This window comes from Zeus faber (assembly GCF_960531495.2).
Source record: "Zeus faber genome assembly, chromosome: 6".
Classification (NCBI taxonomy): Eukaryota; Metazoa; Chordata; class Actinopteri; order Zeiformes; family Zeidae; genus Zeus; species Zeus faber.
This window is the reverse complement of record NC_137201.1, coordinates 7,669,913-7,696,933: the sequence shown is the minus strand read 5'-3', so window position 1 is coordinate 7,696,933 and position 27,021 is coordinate 7,669,913. Positions and strand designations below refer to the sequence as shown.

Genomic DNA, 27,021 nt, shown 5'->3' with positions numbered 1-27,021 from the left:
GATATAAAGGCGTTAAAAACATCCACTACATGACCTACATGGCATAGACAGGCAGCCGAACAGGGGCATGGGGGGGGTAGGCGGGGTAATTAGCACGGGACCCCTGCGGCGGCGGACGGCCACCGTCCTCTAACGAACGCGACGGATCGATCTGCCTCGTTAGTCAGAATCATTTCTCTCTCTCTTTTTAGAATTCCACCTCTGAGGGCACTTTCCCAGGGCCGGGGGTGCTAAGTGGCTTAAATGAATACATCACTGATTACAAACAGAGGCACAGGAATAAAGACTGAATGTTGAATATATTTGGGCAGGGGATGATGGGGGACAGAGAAGGCACATGAGCTGTGATCTGAAGAAACATAGTAATCATTTATATTAAGAATGTATACCCTATATACCCATAACAATAATTGATCCTGTCCATATTTTAGTGTTTAGTGTTTTTATTATATTTTTCAGCTCGTCGTCTATATTTGACAATTTATATTTTTTCTTTTGTTCTTACTTGACTCTTTGTTCTATTCTCTTTGATAATTATTTGTATTCTCCACTTTTTCAGACTGTTTTTTTTTTTATAGTCATCGTCCCTAGTGAAATGTGAATGTGTGAATATGCGAATGTACCTGCCGGATTAAACTGATTCTGATGCTGAGAAGGATTTCCAGTATTTGGATTTGGGGTGGATCCATCATTGTGGATAAGTACATTTCCAGGGAAGTATAAATTGTGATGCACTCAAGTAAGTTAATATTATTACTTAATATCAATCAAAAAATGACTTTCAGTTTTCGCAGATGAAGGTATTTGCTCAAGGGAGTAACTTTTGTGCTTCAGTACAGTATCTCATAGAAAAAAGAAAAAAAAACCTCTCGTAAAAAAAAGTTTATTTTCCTCCATTGTATAAAGTTCAGAGGAACCTCCGCCAGAAGTTCGGTTCAATTCACTCTATCTAATAAAATCATCGGAGTAATCAGAAAGCGATTCACTTAAACCGTATGCTACGTTACCCCCTGGGATGCCGCTATCTAATAAGCCTCACTTATTAAGTATGACGAGTATGACAAAAGGGGAAATGGGAAGTGATGGCTGTATTGAGCAGTTCAACCACAATGTAGTGTACTCAAAAGCACAAGCACACATACAATATGATATACAAACATAACACAAAATTACACTATTTATATGCAATATTGTCCACTGAGTTCAAATACGTGAAAGAGCTTACTTACTTACTTACAAGCTTACTACTTATTATGACTGTATATAGACATATCTATTTCCATGTGTATAGCTATTCATATACTGCATATAGATTGCAAGCTGGACTGGCTTGTATTTAGAGACATTTCGACCCGAGAACTCACCTCGCTGTTGATATCAGCTCCAGCGTCCAGCAGCATCTGCACCATGGCCTCATCCCCCCGCACGCAGGCGTACATCAGCGGAGTCATCCCCTACCCCAGCCATTTTCAGGAGCGAAATTGTTACATTTTTCATGGACACGCTGCGAGCCAAAACACCAAGGCCAAACGTTTAGCATTCTCCCAGTATCCATCCTGTGGATCGGCTGCCGCTCTAACATTCCATGTCAACACATCGCAGGGCTTAAACTTAAGCCAGTGGGGCAAAAGTGCCTTGAAAACGGCAGCACTATCCAAAGAAAAAATGTTTCTGCCGCGTTGCTTTTTTTTACTGGACCTCATAATAAAACAACTTTGGGGGAGTTTCTGCACAAAACAAACCTCAAAGTAAATGTTGATTTGCCACCCCATGAAAATGTTTCACTCTACAGTATGTAGCTGCCCGGTGGCGTATTACAATGGAGGTCTAATGAGTTTGAATGAGCATGAACTGTTGCTCACAGGCTAGAAATGATTTTTGAACCAAAAAAGCACCCCCCATATTCTCCGGTTGTGGAGTGGCTCCCTACATATGTATGAATATGTGTGTGTCTCTAACCTGCTCACTCATGCTGTTGATGCCCTCTGGGCCCAGCAGGTTGATGGCCTGCTTCACTAGGTCCGTTCGTCCGCAGTTGAGCATACGGAAGCCAAGGTCTTGCAGGAACTTCGCCTCGGTCGAGGCCGCATCCAGTTTCCGCGATGCACAGAAGCAGTCGTCCGTCCTGCGGGGTACGGTATATAACCTGCTTCACTTCAATGATGTGCCACTGTATATATACAAGTATACTATATGTTGTGCCCTTGTCTGGGTTTTGAGCCTAGCTTGGCGTGCTTGCGTGCAACATGACATGCTCCGAGGTGTGCGCTGATGGCTGTACTTGAGCTGGCGGGGTTCGCAGTCCACCCCCGGCAGCAGCAGCCTGGCAGCCTGCCGAACGTCGTCGCTGTCCACGGAGAAGCTGCGGCGGTGCTCAGTGTGGGTCACGGCCACGCGGATCCACTCCATCAGGGGAGGCAGCACCATGAACGGCCTGTGGGAGGAGGCAGAGATGCATGGGCCAGAGTCACTGACTTGTGTGGCTGTGTGTGTGTGTGTGTGTGTGTGTGTGTGTGTGTGTGTGTGTGTGTGTGTGTGTGTGTGTGTGTGTGTGTGTGTGTGTGTGTGTGTGTGTGTGTGTGTGTGTGTGCCAAAGGCTTTTAAGGAAAGCATCACGCTCCCCCCTCAGTGAAGAATTTGCATGCGATTTCTTTCGTCTTGCATTGGTTAAGTCATTACATTTGAGAAGCTTATAATGATAATGTTGCCAAATGAAACTTAGCGAATGGAGAGAACACTTTCCTGACACCGCTTGGATGACTCACATACAGTGATTTATAAAAATTTTCTTTATTGTGTTCTCATCGTGTGGGGAAATGTTTTCATATTGTGGCTCAATATTTGGAAGATGCTACAGTGATTGGAAGATACTACTGACATTCCTAATAATATTAGGTCTAAATATTTTAGAATAGAGTTTTGATGTATTCATCAAGATGTGACATAATTACCATATGGTTCAAAGTGAGCAACCAATGTTATATTCCCTAACCTGGGACTGTATATACTGTATATGTATATGTATATGTATATGTATATGTATATGTATACGTACATCTATGTGTTTATGTATATGTATATGTATGTGTATATGTATATGTATATGAATACGTATATGTACAGTATATGTATATGTAAATGTAAATGAATATGCATATGGATATGGATATGGATATGTATTTGTATATGTATATGTACTATATGTATATGTATATGTATATGTATATGTATATGGATATGGATATGGATATGGATATGGATATGGATATGGATATAGGCAGGGTACTGTGGATACACGCTGCATTTCTGTGAGGCACCGTACAGACTGTGGCAAAAGCAGAAAATCCTGCATTACAAAAGTAAAGAATCTATCCAAAATTGAGTATATTGATGATAAATTACCCCGGCCCTAAAATAACGTCAACTCTGTTTCAAACCCCGTTCTGGATATTTAGGCCGAAAAAACAAGGATGTATTCAGAAAGTACATTGAATGGACCAATGGCTTGATGGAGCAATGTTGACCTTTTCAGACGTTGCTCCTGGTCAGCTGAAGGAAAACAGTCCTCGATTCAATGTTATCTGTCGGACCTTTGATGATGGCGTGTACTTTTTAAAGGAACTTGGGCCGTTCCCTTGGGGTATTCTCCGCGAGTCCGCGCGATACACAGTTTCTCCCCCCTCGAGGGAGGTCTTGATGCCTACGCCGTCCTTGACACGCTCATGCTCAGCCCACATCTGTCACTCAGCGTTCATTAGTCACCCATCAGCGCTACTCCGAGTGCGAGGGGGAATCCTCTATGTTCCTCCAGAGATCTATCAGAAGATGAATGCAAACCTTCCTTTCCGTTCCCTTTAAAGGAAAGTTTGAATGGCACTTACGGCCTGGAACATACCGTGCCGGCTTCGAACCGCCTAGCTCCTCAGAATTGTATCTTCCGCCCAAGAATATTAGTTCAAATATATGCCAAGTAGGTGCTTCTTCTCTTCATGGCTGGAAGTGAAATGTGTGTTGGGGGAGACCCAGGAGATACATTAACTGATAACCAGCTGCATTACGGGGCGATGATCCGCACCCGTGCGAGGGAAACTGCCTGCGCCGATTTCCCATCTCACCCTCTCCCTCTAACAACGGGGGATTCTGTCATAAGCGGTTCAGAATATCGAGCATCTAAGGTCATGGCAGCTCATGCACGTGTCGTTTTCATCACTAAAATCCTCGTGGTCCTCATCACAGGTGATTTAATCCTCCTTGGTCACCTTAGAGGATCAATTGCTTCCGGCCCGTGGCGACGAGTGCTGCGCTCTGTGGACTTCTGCCGTACGGTGAACTTAGATCGCTTAAACTACGTCAGACGTTGGATTCTGCTTGAATCTACTTTTTTTTTTTTTTCATTTGGTAACTTCAGATGTGACGGGCACATTTGATAGAGTGGGTCGTAGCCAGCCCGCGAGCCTGCCTAGTATTAGCCCTAAGCGGCCATTACCTGCCACGCCAGGCTGAGGAGACCAGCCACGGGAGCATGTTTACCTGGGTCACGACACTGAAACGAATCCGGCAAGCAACAGGAACAGCCATAGGAAACCACCACCAATTCTACCTGGATATCTACGGCTGTGTGTTAGAGACTACGTTCTTCCCCCGTTCTTAAAGAAAGAAGAAGAATGAACCGTCGGGGGACTGCGGTCCTTAAGAGGCTATGGCAGGGGCCAAGTATTAACCGGGTATTCATTTATCAAGAAAGTCAATCGCTGAATAAACAAGGAAAGGTTGAAGGAATTGAAATGGAATTTCAGTGACTTTTGGATGTGAATATCCCGGCACCATGTGGAAATAAATTGATGATTCAGCTCTTTTTGCTGGGTCGAACATTTTCACCAAGAAGAAAATCTTCAAAGGGGCCTCTGATGGAAAAGAGAACCCTATCTCTCTCCCCTCTTCTTTTTATTTTTGCCGCCTTTTTATCTCCAATTATCTTGGATGATACTGAGGTGGGTGGGTGGGTTGGTGGTGGTGGTGGGTAGGGGCCAACTCGCTCACCTCTCAGTCTGCAGGGTGACCTTGGAGGGCTCCACGTTGGGGTTCTCCCACTCCATCTGCGGGCAGTGCATGAAGTAGCACAGGGTGTAGATGGCCTCGGGCGCCCAGTGCACCGAGCACGCCTTCTGGTGCACTGGCGTACCGTTGCTGTGGTTCTTCAGCTGCAGCGGCTGCAGGTGGTGCATGGCCCGGGACACCAGGTCACCTGCAACACACACACACACGCACACACACACACACACACACACACACACACACACACACACACACACACACACACACACACACACACACACACACACACACACACACACACACACACACACACACACACACACACACACACACAAAGAACACGTATACAAACATGAACCAATGGCGACGGAAACACACATACAAGAGTGCAGGCTCAAAGATGCAGTTATGCGCAGAAGAGCTTGTATATGCACACACACAAACACACACATGCACAGTAAAAAACACACGCACACACAAAGCTGGAAAATATGTCCGGAGTATTTTGAGTGCGACCATTAAAGGCAGTGTCAGGAGAATAATCATGCCTCTTACCCCAACAGCCTGAGAACTAAACTTGTCACTTGGGGTTGAAGATTTCCACGCATTAACACTGACACACACAGACACACACAGACACACACACACGCACACACACACACACACACACACACACACACACGCACACGCACACACACGCGCGCGTGCACACAGAGGGTTCATCCCAGTCCTCGCCGCACCGTACGATGTTCGCGGGGTGGAAGTGGAGGAGTTTGCCGTGCCCATGACTGTGTGGTGTTAAAAAATGACTATTTTGCATAAACATTAGCTCCTCTCACTCCAAGCCATTCCCCTTTGCATATTTTTCCACTACTTAGTGAAGGAAAAAAAGTGCTTATAAAAATGTGAATATTCTCCAGATGGTTTTGATGGAAAGTAAACAGTTCTTGGATGAGTATGTTTTGCAATTTGTTAATGCATAAGGGAGAAGATTTTTAGTGGAGAATGTACTTAGCTAGAGAGAATGCAGGACTTTTCCAAACTAGGAAATACAAAAAAAACTGCTTTTCTTCCCCCCAAAGGAAACACATTTAGATTCAGAAAACAGTACTATTTTGCTGTCTTGGTTTTGAATGGTTGAGTATGCTTCCCTGAAAAAAACTACCCTACTATCTTTTAACAATATGGATTGAAATACCACTTATGGCATAGTGACGAGAAGTTCGGCTCTTTTTAGAGATTCAACTCTTCACGAGTGACTCAGTAAAAAGATCAATTCGATTTTTCAACTCTTCGTTCAGTTGATTCAGTTGGTATAACTTTGGGTGAATTAGAGACAGAAAAGTTGGCTATGGTACATGACTTGTGACTGGGGACTCTTGGGTCTTTGCATCACTTTTACAGCTATCCTCTGAAATTTGATTGCCTGATTGATTGATTTAAAGCAACATTTGTGGTAGTAGACTACTCAGCTCATAAGTAATGCAACACAAAGGCTCTTTCTGGTCCGGTGTACAGAAAGAAAGAAAACAAACTACCCCCCATGTGTATATCGAGGTAGTTAAGTGTTTGGGGATGAAAGCTGGTCAGATAATAGACAAAATGAATTTGGTCGGCGTCACAATTACTGCTACTCGAGGCTCGCCAAGATTCCATTTAGCCTTGATGGTGTGAGAGGCAAGTGTGGGAGAACGAGGGAGGGGGCGGGGGCGAGCATTCATGCAGAAGGACAGTCAATCCCTCGGCTGCCTTAGGGGGGTGGCTGGCGGAGCACTGCTGATTAAGAGAAACAGAGCGATGCACTGGACATTATGATGATGATGTAATGAAGAGCGAGGCCGGGGCAAAACCATGACCAGTCTCACTTTCTATACGCTCATTTCTAAACACAAACTCTCTGGTCCGGGGGGGGGGGGTGTTCACAAATATTGCTCCTAATATGATTATATTGGATGTTCTTATGTGACATCATCATGGATTCCCGCATCAGTCCCCTTTTTATCAAAATGTCACTTGAAGCTAGGTATCGACCTAAAAAACCCAATACCAACTTGTATCGAAAGTTCTGCAGTCAAACGATACCTGCATTAGATCCTCTGTGTACCCAGATCTAGAAAAAAATGACTTTGTACAGTTTTGCGCGCAGCCAACCCCTGCAAGCGTTTTTCAATTTAATGCAACGTGTGATTGGCTGACTACCGCTGCAGCTACAACAAGTCTGTTGAAGGATGGGTTCACAATTTGTCTGTCTTAAAACAACAGTCAGGTGTCCATATAAACAGTAAAATATGTTTTCCTTGCTGTAACCATTCCTGCTGTATTGGCCATTTGTTTAAAATGACACTACCAAAATACTTGTACAGTTTTTTTAACAGTAATTTAATAAATATTTCAATAATTTGAAAAAAAACACTTTCAAAATGTATTTGTGCAAAAATAATTTGGATGGGGGTGGTGGTTATTTTACACAACTGAATGCTTCCATTCACATGATTGGTATAGCAGAAAAAAAAGGTATCGAATGAGGTACTCTACTGGTACTGGTATCACTTTAAGGGTACTGGTATTGGTACTGGTATCCAGTGGTATCCAGTACTGGTGTCGTCAATACCCAGCCCTACTGGGTGCTGCATGCAAAAAGTGAAATTATTGCTCTTTGTCTAAGGTGACGGTGGGACTGTGAAATGATATCTTAAGGTATCAGCTAATTCTCTTAAAGACCTTTATAATGCAGATTTAAAGGTCACACATTATACTCCTTTTCAACAAGTTAATATAGGTCTCTGAGGTCCCCAAAAATGTCTTTGAAGTTTTTTGCTGAAGATACCACACTCATATTCTAGCCATTATAACATGCCTCTACTGTATGCTAGAGGTGTGGAAATATCTCGATTTAAAGATACATCACAAAGCGGATGTGGACGATTCTGCATCGATGCAGTGACAGAACATAATCGGGTGATTGCAATTAGGCCTACACGGAAAAAAAAAACTGACTCTACCATTAATTTTAATTAACAGATTTTATTGTGATTAAAATAACAACCTACACAAAATTGGATTTTCTCCATCGTGTTCGGGAAGCTCCGGTGACGAGGGAGATCAGATGCTGGACCAGCCAATCAGCAGCCACCCTGCAGGACGCGCTGCGTGACGTCGACTGGGCCGTGTTTCGCTCCACCCCCGATGATGTCAGAGATTTTACGGAAGTGGTGAGGAACTTCGTTGCTAAGCTAGTGGAAGATGTGGCTCTCATGGATACCGTGCAATACCGTGGGTTGACAAATCCATAGAGGATGCACTGAACTAGCGCACCGCTGTTTACGCATCGTGACTCGTGTCGGGGAACATGGATGAACATGGCAAAGCGTTGGTAAAGGGAAAGAGTGGAGTCTCCATTCCAGCTGTCTGACACCGGACACATGTGGCAGGGATTACTAATACAGACTACAGAGGCAGAGCTACCACCACGGTGAATGCTGATGCCTTCGCAGGTATGTTTCTGGCTGCTGCTTCGTCCACTCCTGTCTCTCCTTCTCGACCCCCCTTGTCACCCCCATGTCTGCTCTCATTGGCTGTAGCTTGTTACGGCACTCCCGAGTCGATCCCTACACGACCAGATATAAAAAACAGCTTGATATCTCAGGGAGCAGTCGGATCGTGTTGCGGGCAGTTCACACCACATGCTCTTTGCTCAGTGATCTCCAAAAACCTTTCGGTGAGTGGAAAATCAGGCCAGAATCATGTAGTCTTACCTCGACATTCAACAAACAAACTAATACCATAAACATTATTGTGGATCCTGCAGCAAGTAACGGCAGTATTTTTCTAGGAAATTACGTCTTATAGCTCAGGTATTAGAGTTAGTTAGCTTATGCAGCTCGTTAGACCAATCAACGAGCAAAAGGTAAAACCCCCATCCTCACACAGGAGAGGAGCCCTGGTCATGACATGTATTCCCTCTGCTCCGGGCTTGTTCCAGCTAGGCCATTTTCTACAATAAACTGGTGTGTTTTCAACCCCAACGCCTGTGTCTGTGTTTTGGAGGTCCCCGGAAACGCCACTCGGGTGATGTGTGGCAGGAGGAACTGGTTGTGTGTGGCAGGCGAAACTGCTACACCTTGTATCTGGAAAAACACATTTCTTTTTGTCGGATCTCAGCGCTACAATATTGAAAAGGTTCTACTCCTCACAATATAAAGGAAGGAAAGAGCGGAAGAGGTTGAAGGAGCTCAGAAAAGTCAATATTCTTTTCATTACCAGAGTCCAGCCTCTAGTCAATACCTCATCCCCTTGCAATTAATTCCTTATGCTAAAAAATGTGGGTAACACAAGGATGGGATTCGGTGAAGCAATATAGGAAGTTTTGTCTGTTTACGTTCCTTACTGTGATAAAAGGCCGACCGTAACCATCTTTACGAAATCCCATACGACGCTACTCACTCAGCACTGGGCGCTTGTCCTGTCATTTTACCTGTGGTACAGTCGTCTTTCCCTTTGCAGCGGTTGAAATATGCATACAAAGACATATCTTCCTCACCCTCTCAGTAATGCAGTTATTATTATCCGTTTCCCCTTTCCCGTCTCTTTGCCGACAAATCATTTGTCTTCCCACTATGAAAGGACAGAAGATCGTTTGCAAGAGAATGGTCAAGTGCACGGTGTACATTATACTAGAGATAGGGTGAGTATAATTTCCAGGAATCTTCTCTACATACTGTATCCTGAACGATCTGTTGCCGGCTGATGATCCAATTTCTGCACGCCTTGTTTGACTGCTATCGGCTGCGCTGAGATAGATCAATGACAAAAAATGTATTCATTTGGGCAGAAATATTTCAATTATGTTTATATTCACAGAATAGACTGGTAACCACACTGCCATAGCCTTTGAATCATTTTTTATGCTACCTGTGTGTACAAAAACGCACCAATCCTTACCAAGATCTTACCAATTAATTGTTTATAAATATGTACTTGGCCAAATAAACTGATTCTGATTTTGATCATATACAAGTGCCTAAATATGAATAATATTTTTCCTACTGGTACATGTATACACTCTTCTCTGGAGATGATATGAAGAGCCAACCATCCATTGCATTGACTGAAAATATCTAAATCTAATGGACTATTATTTTGATATCCTTTCATCTTCCATTTCAACTTACCTCAGATTTGAGTTAAGAACTATGTACTTGAGACTAAGTTTGGGATGAAAGAAATGGAAGCAAATGAAGATGGTCGCTGGTCCATGGTCGCTGTGTGGACACAGCGACCATGGAGGCTACTGGCATATGGACTATCAAGGTGAGGATCATAGGAAGACAAATGTTCTACAAAACTTCCATATTGCTTGAGCAATCTTCTGGCTGGTTTGCTTTCAGTGTTCAGTCTGTCTCAGAAAAGCCCTCGTAAAATCCTGTAAATATGTCACACTTCAGGACTCAACAGTACCACTTTGACTGACAAGTAGGATTTATGACACCTTTAAAATCAGCAACCTGCAACTTAGTGCCCAGGTTACCTCCAAACCAGTCATTACACAACAGAGCATAGGCTGTTAAGTGTTAACTGGTGAGCCAAGGAGTAACGTAGAAGTAATAAACTCACATTCCTCACATAGCTATTATACACATGGCTTATATACTGTATGTAACCAGGCGCAGTCCAGCTTTCCTTTGGGCAGTGCTGAATGAGCCCAGGCCTCATTGTGCCACGGTTCGTGCAGCTCCTATCATCATTGTTGCTGTTTTTCAATTATTTGCCTCTTTAGAGCCATGACCATGTTTAATGGCCGCCCGTGGCCATCCTGACTCAACAAAATGGGGAGCTATTCTGAGCACTACTCACTTGAACAATTAAGGACCGACCGGAGCCACCAACAGCCGAATCGTACAGCACCCTTCCAAAATACATTGAGCAAACTGATCCATCGGTGTCGGAGTGGAGAAGGATTCACCGAGAAATATCAAAGTGAAGGACACACGAAGACCTGTGTAGAAGCGGTAGGTGACTTCGATGAGGGTCCACAGCAAACATCCCCTCTGGGTTCGAGACATTGTCAAACAAACAGAAAATCTCTTTTTAGCCCCAGAGAGGGTCTTTCCTCATCAGAGCCTCCAATCGGAGCATGACTCGGCCGCGGGGAGGCCTTGGCAGCTGCATGTTTCAGGGGGGAGATGAGAACAAGTACGCAGTGACCCGACTGCAACCACAAGACAACAGCCTCCCTCAAAAAACACCCCCATGGCGATAGGAGAAGAGTCTATTTCTATTTCCGGGCAAATGTGATACTTATTATGTTATTGACTGGACTGTCATTATCAATATTCAGTATTAATGCATTCAAGTGGTAATTTTATTGGAAAGTTTAAGTATATTTTTAATAAAGATAAAGCTTAATTAATTGAAAAAAAATATATATATTTAATTTAAATTGCTATTTATTTATTTTTATCATTATTATAAATTAATCAACAAATTAATTAATTAATTAATTAATATACAAATTAATTAATTGACAAATTAACGAATTAAGTGACTAATTAATTGGTTGGTCAATTAAGTTGTTAATTTGTTAATTAATTAAATACACTTCATCCATTCACTTCTGGGGATCAATAAAGTAAGGTTTTATCCTATCTTTTTCTTATCTTTAAAATGACTTTTACTCATTATTTCCTGGATAAAAATGAATATAAAAATTACATTTGGTAGAAAAAAAAGTCACTAGTGCTGATATCTAAAAGTTTTCCATCTTATGGACGAAGACGTACAAGGTGATAGAGGCCACAAAGGCATCACACCTGCCTCTAATCCCCACATGGCTAAATGCAAATGAAATAAACACAGATCTGTCCAATGGGATAAGAAAATCAACTCAGCTCCCCTACGAGTGAAAACAAAAATGGTAGGAGGCCGACCTTGAGTTACAGTGTAACGGTATGTCCGTATTCTGCTATGGAGTCCCTATGAAAAAATGCATCAAGGTCCCGATAAGACTCTGAGGCTGGATACAAAGCCGTAATCCTTGGGTTCCCCGCGGTCTGGGAAATAACCAGAGCGGGGCAGAAGATTGTTGCTTTTCGATACAGCGCGACTTAAATCATTAAACCGCAGTGTTTTCCCGCAAGACCTGGAAACCGCCTTTCTTTAATTCATTGACATTCTCAATTAACATGCGCTGCCTCCGTTGCTCGGGACGTGGAAAGTTCTAAACTTTCTTTCCTTTGTTGACGATCTTTCCCACGCCAGTCCCGCGACTAGAAAAGCTGAAGAGCTGATGACGATGACGACGATGGAATGAGATGAAAAAGATGAAAAGGGGAGTCTAGGGAGGCCGAGGAAATTAATGATGTTGGACAATGTTAAATGTAATGGCGGATTAAGGAATGGCGAATACTTATTTTGGGCCTGAATTTTTCCTTTTCTAAAATTAGATTTTTTTTCCAGATAATTAAAATAATCAAAGATAACTCCATTCAAAGACAAAATGCTTGGAAGAATTTGTGCTTGGCTGGAGTAAAACATTCTGGATATACAGAACACAGTATTGGTTTTATTTATAATTTTAATTATACCCTGATTTATACCCTGATTTATGAGACAAATTTGCATTTTATAATGGTTGCACGAATGCAGGCAATATAAATATACAAAAGAATACAACCTAATTTGGATTTTTGCAAAATGAAGGTAAAATTATATACTTATATACTGTTTGCCCACCTTCTTTTATAATCAAAACAGAGAACAGTAAATTGTGGCCTTAATTAGCAATAGAGTAAAATATGGTGCACGGGTGTATATAAAACTGCATTTGCCCTTGTTGCAGTGTTACTAATATTATCCAGTGGGATTTCTGTATAGATTTACAAATAGAGGCAGCCTGAGCATACGGTATCCTATAGCCGTTGACATTTCTAAGAATAGAGTCAGTACAAATTGGAAACATACAGAATTACAAACCTCCTCATTCATCACCATGATGCCGTTGTGACGCAGGACTCCTCCCATCTCACTGACTGGCAATGATGCACAAACAGCCGTAATATCTAAAAGTATTTAAGTGAACGTCGCCTTATGCAAATCTGACATTTTGCAGAGAGAGAGGGAAATTTAGACAATACATAAGAGGCAAATCAGCACTGAAACCTCTAAAAAGGAAAGTTTAAATGCCACCGCCAAGCAGCCATATCTAAGATGCAAATTTTCCCGAATCCCAAGCTGGAGGATTGGCATTTGACGGCCCGGAAATTTAATTCTGACTTAATTAAAAACGTTCTCCTCGTCCCCTATGTTGGTTTTCTTTTTTTTTTTTTTCGGGGGCTAGTTTGTTTACAAAAAGATATAAAAAAATCAGCTTTTCTCAATAATTCAATTCCATAGATTAAGTGGTGTGTATGTGTCCGTGCCGTGTTCGTCAACATCGTCGCTATTTGCAGAATCTCCCTTGAGAGGGGCGGTAAAACGGACTCGGAGCCGCTGTGTTGTCTGAGGGGAGGTTTGCAATGCGACCTCATCAATTCCGGGTCCAGCCTCGTCAATTCCCCCCCCCCTCTGGGGAGAAAACCGTTCCTAACCCGAGAAGCATCGCCGTGAAGCTTGCTGTTGGTTCTGGTGATAAATGTTTACACTGCTTGTTTTCTCAAGCTCCTCATCCTCTCCATAGGCAGATGCCATGACAGTACGAGTAACAGCAAAGGGTGGGGGAGGGTTGCAAAGGTAATACTGTGTCACTTCAGCACTTTTTAGATCTCACTGTTTGTCAGCGGAAATTTTTGCTGCCGACTGACAGGCAACCGTGCAAGGGTCAAAGCTCCATGTCAGATCAGATGAACCCCGCTCCGCTCACTCGCTACGGAGCAGTCCCGACTGATCGCGTCAGTGGAGGCGTGTAGCCGATGATCTGCGAGATCTCAAAACGTCTACAGGGTGATTTCACAGACGCGGATTAGGCCTAATCTCAGACTAAATTGCACTTTTAATCTGGATTTACTAAAGTGGTCTTTCTCGGTCATGGTTTAAAATACTCTCGGACTGAGCTCTAATCTTGGTTTAAAAAAAAAAAAGATTTCAAATAGGAAGATCAGAGCTAATCTAGGTCGAAGTCAAGGCTTAAATTAAACCTGGCCAGAGGCAGGTTTATCTTTGGATTAATGGACGTGGGCCAACAGAGAAAATTGATTATCTGGAAAGACCAGACAGAAGGAGCTGACTAGTCCTTCACGAACTTGGTCTAGAACTTCCTAGTCTAGAAGTAATTCATTTTAAGTGAAGCAACATCTCAGAAAAGCATTTTTCAAATTCCCGATTAAATTAAGTAGGATTATCTTAGTCCTGATTGAGACTAAACCCTGTCTGCGCAACCGCCCCCAGATGTGTGCCAGAAATTTCCCAAAGAGAAAAGAGCAAGAGAACGCTAATGAACGCTGCACATTTAGCGTCAGATCTTTTCCTCTCTGGTCACAAGGGACAAAGAACAGTTGATCAGTATTGTCTGGGAATACAGTAGAACACATGGAAAGGTCATTTTCTATTTTCCAATTCGGGAAACATTCCTAAAAGCCCGAACGTAAATGACCTCATAGTAATTGTCTGCGGAAAATATCCCAACGCTGATTGTCCTATGAATAATGAAATGCGTTGAGAGCTTGACAGTCGTTCAATGACTTTGGTACTTTTCTTTGGGCTAACTCATGAGCTAATATTTTTTCTTAACCCACCTCCGACCCCCTACGCTCCCTCCATCTCCGCTTCATTATTCATCTACCTAATTCATTCTTTATACCCTAATGATGTAACGTACAGCTTAAACCGTACTCTGCATACAAAGGACGACACGTTTGAACAATAACAATCAGGATGAAAGTGAATCAAGCGCTGACTTTTGGACGGTAGCGCCTCATGGTCGACAGTTTGGAAGGTAGCCACCTTCCAAACGATGCCCCTCTCGGCCTCCAGAAAGGGCAGCCTCCAGTGATGGCTTCCATTGTTTGCTCCGGTACACGTGCACACGGAAGGCCTGGGCTACAGAAGGGTCAACCAGTTCGGCACCGACCACTTTCCCATCCCTTGACTCCCAATCCCGGAGAGACAGGCAGACTGGGACTTAAAATATTGGCTGATGGTGGGGAATTTGTCTCGGTCCACCCCCACCCCCAGATGTTTGCTCTGTCTAATCGCAGGAGGCCTTTTACTTTATCTGACTGGGCAGGGAGCCGGGAGAGTGGTGTAAAGCGTAGTAGTAGTACGAGGAAGTACAAACTATGCATCGCGGCATGAAAGTGGCAATATAATTTATCCTCATGTGCTATTTAATGTGGACATGTTTGTTGCCATTATCCTCATTGCTGACTTCCCCATGATTAAATTGTAAACGCGAGTTAATTGTGAATGCATTAACGCATGAAACCACCACCTCACCACACATCATCTGCCTCCACACCTCATCTGATGAATCCATCATTCAATGAAACAGATACTTGATGTTGTGAGCCCAGGATTACAAAGCAAGTTGTTGTTTCAGCCTCAACTTAGCATGCGTTCCCCTCAGGTTTGAAGGACAGGGTGCTCACTCAGCTGGACGCCTAGTTCTGGGAAAAGAGTAGAATTTGAAGCCTGGCTATCGGCTCAACTTTGACTGACCTGCTCTCACCTGACTCAAAGTGCGGTGCAACTACATACCTATGCTAATCATCTCAACTGCTTTGTACAGTATTCATCATATAACTTCCTTCATTAACACGGTTGATCAATCTATTTATTCATTCATACCTTTTTACGCAAGCTCCAGGAGAGATTTTGTGTTTTTTGTTGACTTGAGAAGTGGTCTCAAGTCAACAAGTTGGTCTCCAGAGTCTGCGTGTTCAAAAGTTTAAAATAACCTCTAAAAGAACCTCTCCTGACGTTGTCTATAGCTTCTGCGTTGCATTTCTAGGTCTAAGTTCAAATAGACACAAACACACACTCTCTCACACCTACCACACGCACACAACTCACTGAGTTCGGAGATGCTGCCCACCCTGGTGGCCAGCAGGCACTGTTCGATGGAGCGCAGCTCGGACTGGCTGCAGCCGTGTCCGTCCCCGCTCTTCCCCGGTCGCTGCTGCTGCTGCTGCTGCTGCTCCCGGTGCAGGGACAGGCTCTCTGGCAGGCTGAGAACACCTTGGAGAGAAGAAGGGAAAAGAGGCATTAGCCTCCCCAATTGCTCTTCCTTTTGCAAAGTTTTGAAGATTCTATTTCCAGCAGGAGAGCGCACGTGAGCGCTGCCTCAAGGTGGTGGAGCGACGGGAGCGGTTCAGTTCAGTTCAGTTCAGCTCAGTTCACTTCAGCTTCAATTGGATTTCCCCTGCGTGTGAACAAAGCCCGGGTTGGTGTTTCAAAAAGATGCAAAGGGTGAACTCTTGGATTGAAGCAGAGGTGTGCGCCCTTGGGCGCATCTCAACCCACAATTTTACTTAACAGAAAATGCTGTTGGATCCAATTTTGATCTCAATTTGTGTTGGTGGGTTGGTAAGCACAGCTTCAATGTCAGAAAAAGAGACAAAGAGAAGAGACTTTTTTTCTGAAATGTAAGTGATATCCCATACTTTAAATTGAACAGGTTACAATTGAACAATATCTATTTGTGTGCAGGGTACAATATTGAATTGTAAACCCAATTACAATTACACTCTGGCATATTCTCCGACCTAATAATATATAATGTTCCTCAAATACCATCGTTATTCAAACCTCCACTGTCTGTGTATCATAGTTATCGTCCCTCTGCGTGTGACAAGGCGGATCGTTTTGTTTTCTGCCTCGTTTTGCTGACAGATTCCTGCTCCTCAGTCACTGCACGTCGTGGCCCACTTAGTGCCTGTGGTGTGTCAAACGATGAAGCGGCGGAAACACAGGAGTCCCCCGTGCAGTGGGAAACGCAGATTTGTTTCAGACAGCTCTGCCACTCTAATATGCCGTTAAATTGATATGCATATCATGTGAAGCACAGCCATTAATCGTTTGTCTTTGGGGAGAAGATGGTAGATGCTCTACCCTTAACCATTATAGTGTAGTGATGAGTAGTGATGCACGACTCACAAACGATTTGGAGAGAACAAATGTTTTTAATGAGTCGGGCGTCAGGAATCACTCCGAAAGAGTCATTTGGTTGTTTACACTTTTCATTCTACAACAATAAAGCATTTTCACAGAAGTAAATTGTTCTTGTGATTTACAAATTCCTCTGCCAAAATAAATTGATTCGAGAGAATTAGGATAAAATCTTTAATTTCTTCATAAGAAGAGCGAGATGTCCATAAAGCAGGGGATTTCTTGTTTCCCTATATGGCACCCGAAAATAAAGAGTTTGGGTTTGGTATCTAAATAACATAAGTAACCTACTATTTCTCTGCAAAGCACCTTGCATCAAATCGTCTCTAAAGTACCTTCTTTATTATGTCTTCCTTTTCAGCTCTCACTGTGCCCTGTCTGGTGACACAGTATGCAAAGCTTCAGGAAATCTGTCCTTAACTCCTTAAAGCAGCAGAAGAAACCTTCCTTCCTTCAGCCCCTACTGGACACCAGTACACCCCTAGTTCAGCATCCCACCGCGAGGTCCATGTGCACAAATGATGCCTATGTGTGATCATCGGGAGGAAATTGAGCTATCTCTCGAACTTGAACTTGAACTTGAGCTACGAAATCCACCGTTTTCATAATTGCGGCGTGTGCGCCGTCATACAGCGGCTCAATTTTGAAATGTTCGCAAAGTAAACTCTGTTATTCACTATATCAACTCAACCTGGACTGTTGCTCTGATCGACCTGTTTTGCTTTTGGAGGCTGCTCCATGGCAACACTGGCACTCGTGCTGTGTTTCCCTCTCGCCTGCCAGGATTAGAGGGTAAGAAAGGAACTCCACAGGCAGAGAAGAATTCACAAACATATATAGTGGCTCTTGCCAAGGAGCAATCCAAGGATACGGGGGGGAAAAGGTTTTCTTCCTGCACTTCCCCATCCTTCAGTCAAATCGCACACCTGGATGTGGACCATCAGCTGATGCTGAGATAGATAAAATAGATAACCAGAGCTGATGTGTGTCAGAGCATTATTTTCACTTAGCCAGATTGGATCACGCTGCCATATTGTTATTATTTCAGCAGAAAAATCGTACTAGAAAAATACACAAACACAAATCCATATCAAAATATTGTAAAATATTCAAATCAAATCATTATGTTAGTTTATAGCATAGGGATTTGGCCTGGCATGACCTGAAAGATGCAGTAAGAGCTATCGAAATTTCAAGTTTTTATTATATGAAAAATGGCAAATATCCAAATACCAATTAGTTCAGCAATTCAGCATCACATCCGGTAGATACAATTAAAACTATGGGTTTGTACAATTTAAGTAATAAGTATTTTTTTTTATATACATATATTTAATATATGAAATAAATGGATGTATTATGTTTTATATACTGATTGCATATATTTGCTTTATAACAAAATTGTAACATTCTATTTAAAATATTTTATGTTATTTATTAAATTAATAAAGGGGGCTTATTACCCTTTTACTCTAATACTAGCCTAATACTCCTCTTCAACAAGTTAATATGTGTGTTACGACCAGGGCTGGGGGGACTCAAATGCACAGAGACAGCAGACCGACGGGAGTTCAACAAAGGGAGTTTATTTGAAGTCACTGAGTGTGGGGAGTTTAGGAGAGACCCGGTAGGGGTGGAACGGGTGGACGGGTATTGGAGGGCAGGATAACCGGATACCGCACAGAAGGGCAGGTAACCTGACTGCACGAGGCAGGACAGGAACGGCGTATACGTGGAAGGAAGGATCCAGGCGTGACGAGGCAGGACGGGAACCGCGTTGACTTCAAAGAAAGGGTAAGGTTATAACTATGCACTCGAATCAATTATAACTCCAATATATGAAGGGGCCACGAACAATACTAACTGGGTTAGACAAACGATCTGCTGATGAGTGAATGGAAAGTTGGGGAATAAGTACTGCAGGCTTGATGGGATGATAGACCTCAGGTGTGTGGGACAGAGCAGGTGGGAGTAGTGGCAGAGGGAACCAGGAAGGGGTTTGAGCCTGACATCCTGTCCATACAAATAACATACAGACAAGAGACGGACAGACCTAGACAGACACAGACATAGACAGACACAGAGACTGCTCCTAGTGGGGCTAGGAGACTGTGGGCATGACAATGTGACCCACCGCATACTTTTGGGTCACATTTCAAAATTGGACATCTTTGCTTTTTCACATAATATGAAAGTGTAGAATAAGAGCTTGAAAACAAGGTATCACTTGTGGGAATCAAGCACATTTTTGGAAGCTATGACTTATGAAGGATTTGAAAACAGAAGTTCTGGGAAATCTACCTTTAAAGTTTTAGAATCATTTTCAGACATTTGCAGCTCAAATTACACATTTAGAAACACAATAAGTGCTTTAAATGGTTACATTTGTAGTAGTAGTACAGTAATAGTACTGTACTCCTTCAATGAGATCATGTTGAATCTGTTTTTGTAAAATAATAAATAATTAATAATAATTAATTATAAATAATTGGAATCATTAGTTCATAAAAAATTTGGAAAATGCACAAGTCAGGTTAATCCTTTAATTTTAAGTTTTAGTAAAAAAAATAAAAGTCATTCTCAGTTTATGCTCACTATACTATAATGTCAAATCTATTATTCTGTAACGCCTAAACATTCATATTTCCTGCATTTGTTGTTTTATAACAATGATAGTTTTAAGAAACTGGCACTTTCCAGCTCACACACATGAAATCACCAGAGGACGACAATTCCTCCCAGCCATTTGCATTCTCGGAATAGTTGTTTCGTGGGAGCGGCGATATTTGGCGATTATGGCGACATAGTTCAGAGCGTCTGCCACCCTCTTCTCGTAATCCATAACAACACCGAGACTACGTTTTCACAGAAGTTACATTTCTTGCTTCTGGTGTTTATTTATTGTTATTTCTTTAAAACATTGTTTATGGAAGTGACGTCAGCTCTTCTAAGTGTCCTTTGAGGCGGCGCCAGCGATGTCAGGGCAACATATTTTTATCACGCGAATACACACAGTGCAGTCACTCACGATTCAATACACTTTATAATCTTATTTGATCAAAAACTGACTTCATATCACTCAGAATATTGAAGGATGATCTTGATCTACATGTGCTTTGATTAAAGGGAAGCATGTGCATGAGAATTAGAGTTCTGTGAGCCAATAAGGTTTGGTGTTCCGTTGGATGACATATGTAAAATTTCACTGAGCAGTCCACCGAAATCGCTGAGCAGTCCACCAAAAACGGTTTCTGAACAAATTTGAGGAGAAATAAGCAATCCAGTTCTTGAAGCTTCACTCATATTAATTGTAAGTCGCTTTGGATAAAAGCGTCTGCTAAATGACTAAATGTAAATGTAAATGTCATATTAGAACTACTAGGCCTCATTTAAAAGATTGCTTCGGTTTTCGACTTTCGAAATGCAAGGGCACTACTGCACTGCCGGTTGATGTCGCAACCACAGGGGACACACAGCAGAATTATTTTTGAAACACTTACATTTCCCTTTGCTGCAGTTTTGTTGCGGACAGATGTTATTAATTGCTCTTTCTTTTAAAAGATTTGTGCTGGTCTGTGAAGCAAACAGAGTAGTTCCCATGCTTTGGGGGTCCAGTGGTGCTTGGTAGTTCTCCAGCTGTGGGTGGAGTTACTCAGATGTGGCGTGGTTCTCATTCTAATTCAAATTAGAATAAATTCTAATTTAGTAATAATTAGTAATAATTTCTAATGAGTATCCATGTGACGTAGGAAGGAGACAAAATCTGAACGGCTTGTTGACTCACATGGCGCTCACAAAAAACTGACTGGGTTGTCTAATGTCACAGTTTGTGTGTTCGTAGATAATCAGACGAATCTGCGAGTTGATGTTTCATTTGTTCTGCAGAATACGTCTGGCCACCCTCCCATTCAAACAGATTTCCACCTGACCTTGCCGGGGTCGGGCCAATCACAACCGTTAATCTTATATGGGACGGGTTTGATATGATGACGATGCAGAGGAGAGCTGTTGAGGGAATTACCAAGATGTGGAACGGTATGTTTAATCCTCTATCACAATATCCAATGAACAGGATGGTATATTTTCTCTAAAAAGCTATAATTGATAATAACGATTTGTTTGCCGTACTTCCGACGGGATTTGGAAAAAGTTAAATTTACCAACTAGCTTGCTCAGCACTACGTCACACGTTTCATTGCTCTGCTTGGTTGTAGGTCTATCCAATTGCTACCAGAGACATTTTGGTCTGAGCTCGTTAGTAAACGCCCCTTGGAAATTGAAAATGAACGGAGACATTCCAGACTTACACACATTTGCACATTGGTCTGGCAATGCCAGGCTAGTAAGTAGGCCCATCAGTCCCAAATGTATGTGCACAAGCACTGAAAGAGTTTTTCATATATAGGATTTTCATTTATAGGTCCACTTTAAAGAAGAAAACATTAAAGAAAACAACATTAACTATATAAAAAAATGACATTTTTTATTAGCACTGGGGGCATTAGTAGTTGATCACTTTCCAAACCACCAGAAAGATGCGTATGACAACACCTTTGCCGCCACGTTGGCTCTCCAACCTTGTGGAGGTTGCTCTCACGCGCTCGCCGCCGCCTTAATGCAAGGCACTGTCTGCCCCCGGGGAGGAGCTGATGGAGCACTTTCATGCCAGTTGTACCTCGCTCTCCGGGCCTCGGCGAGGAGAACTCAAAAAACAGTTTTATGCAGGGGGTGGGGAGGATTAGATCAAAAATAAAAATGTAATAATATAATAATAATTACAATAGCAATTACAATATATGATGCCGAGAAGCGCACGGAAGGGAGAAGATAGAGGAAGACAGATAGAAACAAAGAGAGAGAGAGCGAGAGAGAGAGAGAGAGTGAAAGCCAGAGAGACAGCGAAAGATACAAAGAGGTGGAGAGAGGAAGAGTGAGACGCTCCAGGCCAGCTATCGTCCCTGGAGAAGAAGTAATGTGTACAGGAGTTCCCATTAAGCTGTCGTTGTGCAGCAAATGCATCGCGGTCAAGAACTGGGAAAACTGCGTGATAGGCAGCCTTGTTTATACGGGATCTGGGACGCTGGAAAGCCCCTGGTTCCCCTTTGCGACAGCGCCGCTTCTTTCCAGCCGAGGAAACACATGAAGGCGACTATTTTCATTTAAAAAAATGCATTTACAGTAAAAAAATAAAAATAAAAATACATATCTTTTCTGACTAAATAAAAAGGTTTGGCCCAGCACAGACCAAAGCACTGATAGGTCAATTTAAAAAAATGACATATTGTTGGGAGTTTACTGCAGTTTTCAGGTATAACGGCACGCTTTTTTCCCCAAATGTTTCACATTGGTTTTGTAGGAACTCTGGATTTGGGGAGGGCTGGCCGAGTGGGAGCTGACATTTCCCAGGGTTGATTAGTGCACCGGGGCAGGAAGGATGACCTTAAGTCTATTTTGGCGGGGGAGTTCACACACAGAGAAATCCTCATTCCTGGAAAATCAGGAGCTCTGTTTTTTTTTGGGGGGGGGGGGTATACAAGCGAGAAGAAGACACGGAAAATGACGGAAAGTCTGTCATGAATTGCAACTGTCATGACCAGGAAGTCACACTGTACACAGAGCACTTGGAGAAGGAAATATAACTCGACTGCAGCTCAGTAGCGATTAGTGGTCGGCCGGTTAATTGGGCCGATATTTGTACATTTTGAGATAATCGGCATCGGCCGATGCCGATTATCATGTCATGAGGATGATTTATGATTTTAGTGTTGTAAAAATATATTTCCTATACATATCGATTCTGAATGTTCAAAAGTGTTTTAATACAAATTTTCCGCACTATCGATATACTGATAGCACCTGCTTCCTCGTTCTCTCTTCTCTCTGACAGCGAGTCACACACCCCGTCGCGGTGCCCACATGACTCCGCCTCCTCTCACTCACTCGCTGTCTCCACTGCCTCCTTCATTTGTTATGGTGTGAGCTCATTATAGACTGCCAGTGCAGAACCTCCGCGACCGGTTTTGAAAGAAAACAGCAGGAGTGCTGTTTGTAAATACTTCGCATTTGAGGCAAGAGAATTGGAGTGGAGTTTTGTTTTCTCTTCCAGACAGTGCTGCGCCGTGCGTGCGTGCGTCCCCGTGGCAGTTTTATTGTCTTTTTTTATTTGAGATTTTTTTAAACTTTTGTCTGTTTCATAACTGGTGTGAAACATTTCGTTTTAAACACAACGTGGTTCTTTTTTGTTTAGGTTCAACAAAGGGAACGGAGCGCACAGCGGAGCGCGGCATCGCGGACGTCTCTATGCGTTCCGATCACGGAAATCTGTTTCCTAGATGGCGATTCATGGTTAAAAAATAAAATAAAAAACGAGGCACATAAAAAGGGCACCGGGGGCATCAAGGGCACCCTCAATTCTTTTTAAACACAACTGAGTTAAGGGACTGTCCCGTTCCAAAAAAACGCCCCAGCTGTCGGGACAGTGGGGATACACTTGTCTTGGTTGCTTTCCGTTGCTATGGGACTTATTTTCTCTGATTTACTAAAAACTTGATGTTACTGGAAAAATACTTTACTTGTAAATAATAAATCCTACACTTCTGGAACGTGGAGACTATTTCCCAACCAGATCTTAATATGACGCAGTATATTAATATTTATTTATTTTATTGTTTATTATTATTTATTTTTCATTCATAAGTTGTAGAGATTGTAGTATGAGAGATGTACAGTTCATCTGACATTAGAGAGCAGGAGCAACACCGTGGTTGTAAAGGGTTAACCATGTTGTTACTGTACGTGGGCCACAGCACTGCTGCCCCTCTCTGGGATCTGGCATTGCCTTGCCAGACCAGATGGCTACCATATGTATACCGAGAGCCGGATCAGAGAAGGAGTCATAGGGAGAAAAGATGGAGAGAGAGCGAGAGGGAGAAATATGGAGTGAGGAACATTTTAGAACGTGTCAGAATGCCTACACGCCTCAAAAATGGCCTCTTTGTTCAGCCCGAACGGGCTCCGTGGCACGGGGCAGAAATGCAGTAAAGCTGCAACTATCAACCCCTTTGCAGTGTTGGAAATTGCGGATAAATTCCAGTGCTTCTTCCCCGTTCATCTGGAGATTCCAGGAGACCACAGTATGGCCACTAAACATCGTTATGGGGTTAGGGTAGGTCAGCGTAGTAGCAGCCACAGCACTATGCAGGGAAACTATGCAACCGCCCCAACAGGCGGATCACATCCCAGGGGTCTCGTGAACCAAAAAAATACACAAACAAACGCACTTGCACGTCTGAATTAGAGAAATAGTAAAGGCTGGTGGTGGGCCAAGGCGGGGTCAAAAACGCGCACACGTGCACCTGCTGACTGCACTGGACGTCGGCGTGCAGTTTCATTCTGTACAAATGCGAACATTTAGGTATTTGGATGATAAAAATGTCAGCTCTTATTTTGTTGTTTTTCTTCTCCAATTTCAACCACGCACGTACTCACACCGAGGCGGACGTAGCGTGAAATTGTCAAGTTATTGGAAAGGCTGCACCTGGTTGCTTTTAATGTGGTGGCGGTAGTTACTGTTGCTTGGATATATAGAATGTTGTCTGAAATTTGGTTCAGTGAAATCTCCCATTTTCCTTGGGAGTCCCCAGGAAGGCGCAATTAACGTCCAACGTTCAACCGCGCTGTTTGTAAATTCGGCATCCTGTCCGTCTCAGGCGGTCCATTGATTTTGCAGGTTGTTCTTGCTGCAACAATCTCTGACAGAGATATCCAATGAATCGCCCTTGTAGAAATTGTCAAATCGATACTTTAATTCTACATGCTATGCCGCGATGCCAGGCAACAGTAGCGCCACGTCACGTTGGAAAGGAACCAAATGACCATAAAGGCAACAAAAAATAAATGCTGTCATCCCAGTCGGAAAGGCCCAGCTCAAGAGGCTGACGGAGAGAGACGGGACCGTCAATCATTTAAATGAACCACACAAAGTGCCAGCTGACGGGAGCCCAACAAGGCCACAAGGACTTGAATAACGCACTCGGTCTGACCCTGATGGCCGCCCGCCGTTGGATCCTTACTTTCCGTCGAAGGTGATAAGTCTGTGGAGAAAAAAGCACTAAGCTCCGTGCTCCCCGCAAAACACTCTCCCAGACGGTACTCACAATCAGTCGCCTAGCGCCGGCATTCGAATTTCGCATGAATTATTTTTCTTCCTTTTTTTATTCATAAATTAATCTATACAGTACATTGCGATAAAGATTGACACACTCCGAGTGGGTACGTGACATCGGTTATTGATAACAACGTGACTGAAAAGAAAATAAAAAAAAAAACACAACAGCATGAAATGGATCCATGAAACCATCGACAAACAGCCCCCGCGATCCAGTTTAGCACGACACCGTTTGGAAGTAATTGCTCATTGAGCAGAGAGGGCGCTAGTGTAATTAAAGAATATGACTAATACCATAAAATGAGATTTACAGCAGCATTTTCCTCCGGGCCATTTTAAATAAATGACATCATATGGCTGGAAATGACTGGTTGTTTTTTTTGTAGCGCCACCAATTAATATCCCAGGACATTAACACCCAGCAGCACAAATTTGAAGCAATCTCTCAAAGATGAACAGAAATTTTACTTCAGGGAGGAATAAACTCCCTCCATGTCTGGATGGGGTGGTTTTGCGGACGGGGTTTACTCTAAATCAGGACTAAAATATTTCCACTAAAATGAATCTCGAAAAATGCCTTTTTGAGACGTTGCTTAAAGCAACACTATGTAACTTTTTTTTTAACCTTAAAACTTCAGCTTCAAAATGTCATGATCTCCGCCTTCTTCTACCTTCCCCTCCCTCTCCTTACCTGTCCCATTAGTCCAACTCCATTCACCTGCGCACACAGCTGTTCCCGATCTGTAAACTAACCCCTATATATGCCTCTCTCACCAGTCACCCATTGCCAGTTTGTCTTTGATGCTTGCACCAGACTCTCCAGCGTTCTCCGGACTGATTCCCCGCTACCCACTCTGCCTCGCTCCGACCACGTATCCTGCCCCCCCCCCCCCCCCCCCCCCCGCCTGCCTTCTGTCTGAACTCCTCGTTATCGAACCTGCCTGTCCCCGACGATGTATCCTGCCTGCTCCCTGCCTGTCTTCCGTCTGCTCTACAAATAAAAGACATTACCAAATATCCCTGCCTGTCTTTGTGCTGCAATTGGGTCCTAACCACACCCGTTACAGTACAAACTGGCCAACAATGGACCCAGCACACAACCCCGAGTTGCTGGCACGCCTGGGAAGGGTGGAGTCACAGCTCCAACACCAGGAGGCTGTCCGAGCCTCCACCTCAGCGGACGTTCGGCTAGCAGCGGCTAGCCAGGAGCAAGGGCTCGCCACGCTAGCTGCCCAGGTCCAGCAGCTCGCCATCGCTCTTGGTCAGTTCATCCCACCGCCTGCTTCCCCGGACCCACCTGCACTGGCCCAGCCTGGGTACTCCCTGGAGCCCCGGGTGGGGGTTCTAGAAGGCTACGGCGGAGACGCAGACGGCTGTAGTCCGTTCATTACGAACTGTTCCATCCTCTTCACTCTGCAGCCCCACACCTTCGCCTCCGAGGAAGCCAGGGTGGCGTTCACCGTAAATCAGCTGACGGGCCGCGCTAGGCTATGGGGAACGGCCGAGTGGGAACGACGCACATCAGCCTGCTCCTCCTTCCACGCCTTTGGCGCCGAGCTCCGCAAGGTGACATCACGAGGTCCGGATGCTGCTGGTGGTCTCCTGGGTCTTAGTCAAGGGCCCCGCTCCGTGGTCGATTACGCGATCAACTTCCGCACCCAGGCTCGACTGAGCGAGTGGAACCCGGCAGCCCAGATTGA

At 43.6% G+C, this 27,021-nt stretch overlaps 1 protein-coding gene across 3 annotated transcripts in view; it reads right to left on the bottom strand.

Moving 5' to 3' along the window:
• btbd11b (BTB (POZ) domain containing 11b) overlaps positions 1 to 27,021 on the bottom strand; it is a 91,279-nt gene that overhangs the window by 13,169 nt on the left and 51,089 nt on the right. For 2 of the 3 annotated variants that reach the window (XM_080002034.1, XM_080002035.1), the window contains exons 2-6: positions 16,060 to 16,224; positions 5,041 to 5,245; positions 2,282 to 2,434; positions 1,960 to 2,125; positions 1,365 to 1,454 (exon numbers count right to left, since the gene is read on the bottom strand). In XM_080002034.1, coding sequence (XP_079858160.1) covers positions 1,365 to 1,454; positions 1,960 to 2,125; positions 2,282 to 2,434; positions 5,041 to 5,245; positions 16,060 to 16,224 — 779 coding nt within the window. Of the gene's footprint in view, positions 1 to 1,364; positions 1,455 to 1,959; positions 2,126 to 2,281; positions 2,435 to 5,040; positions 5,246 to 16,059; positions 16,225 to 27,021 lie in introns of those variants that run through there. The other variant, XM_080002036.1, reaches the window with a different exon arrangement.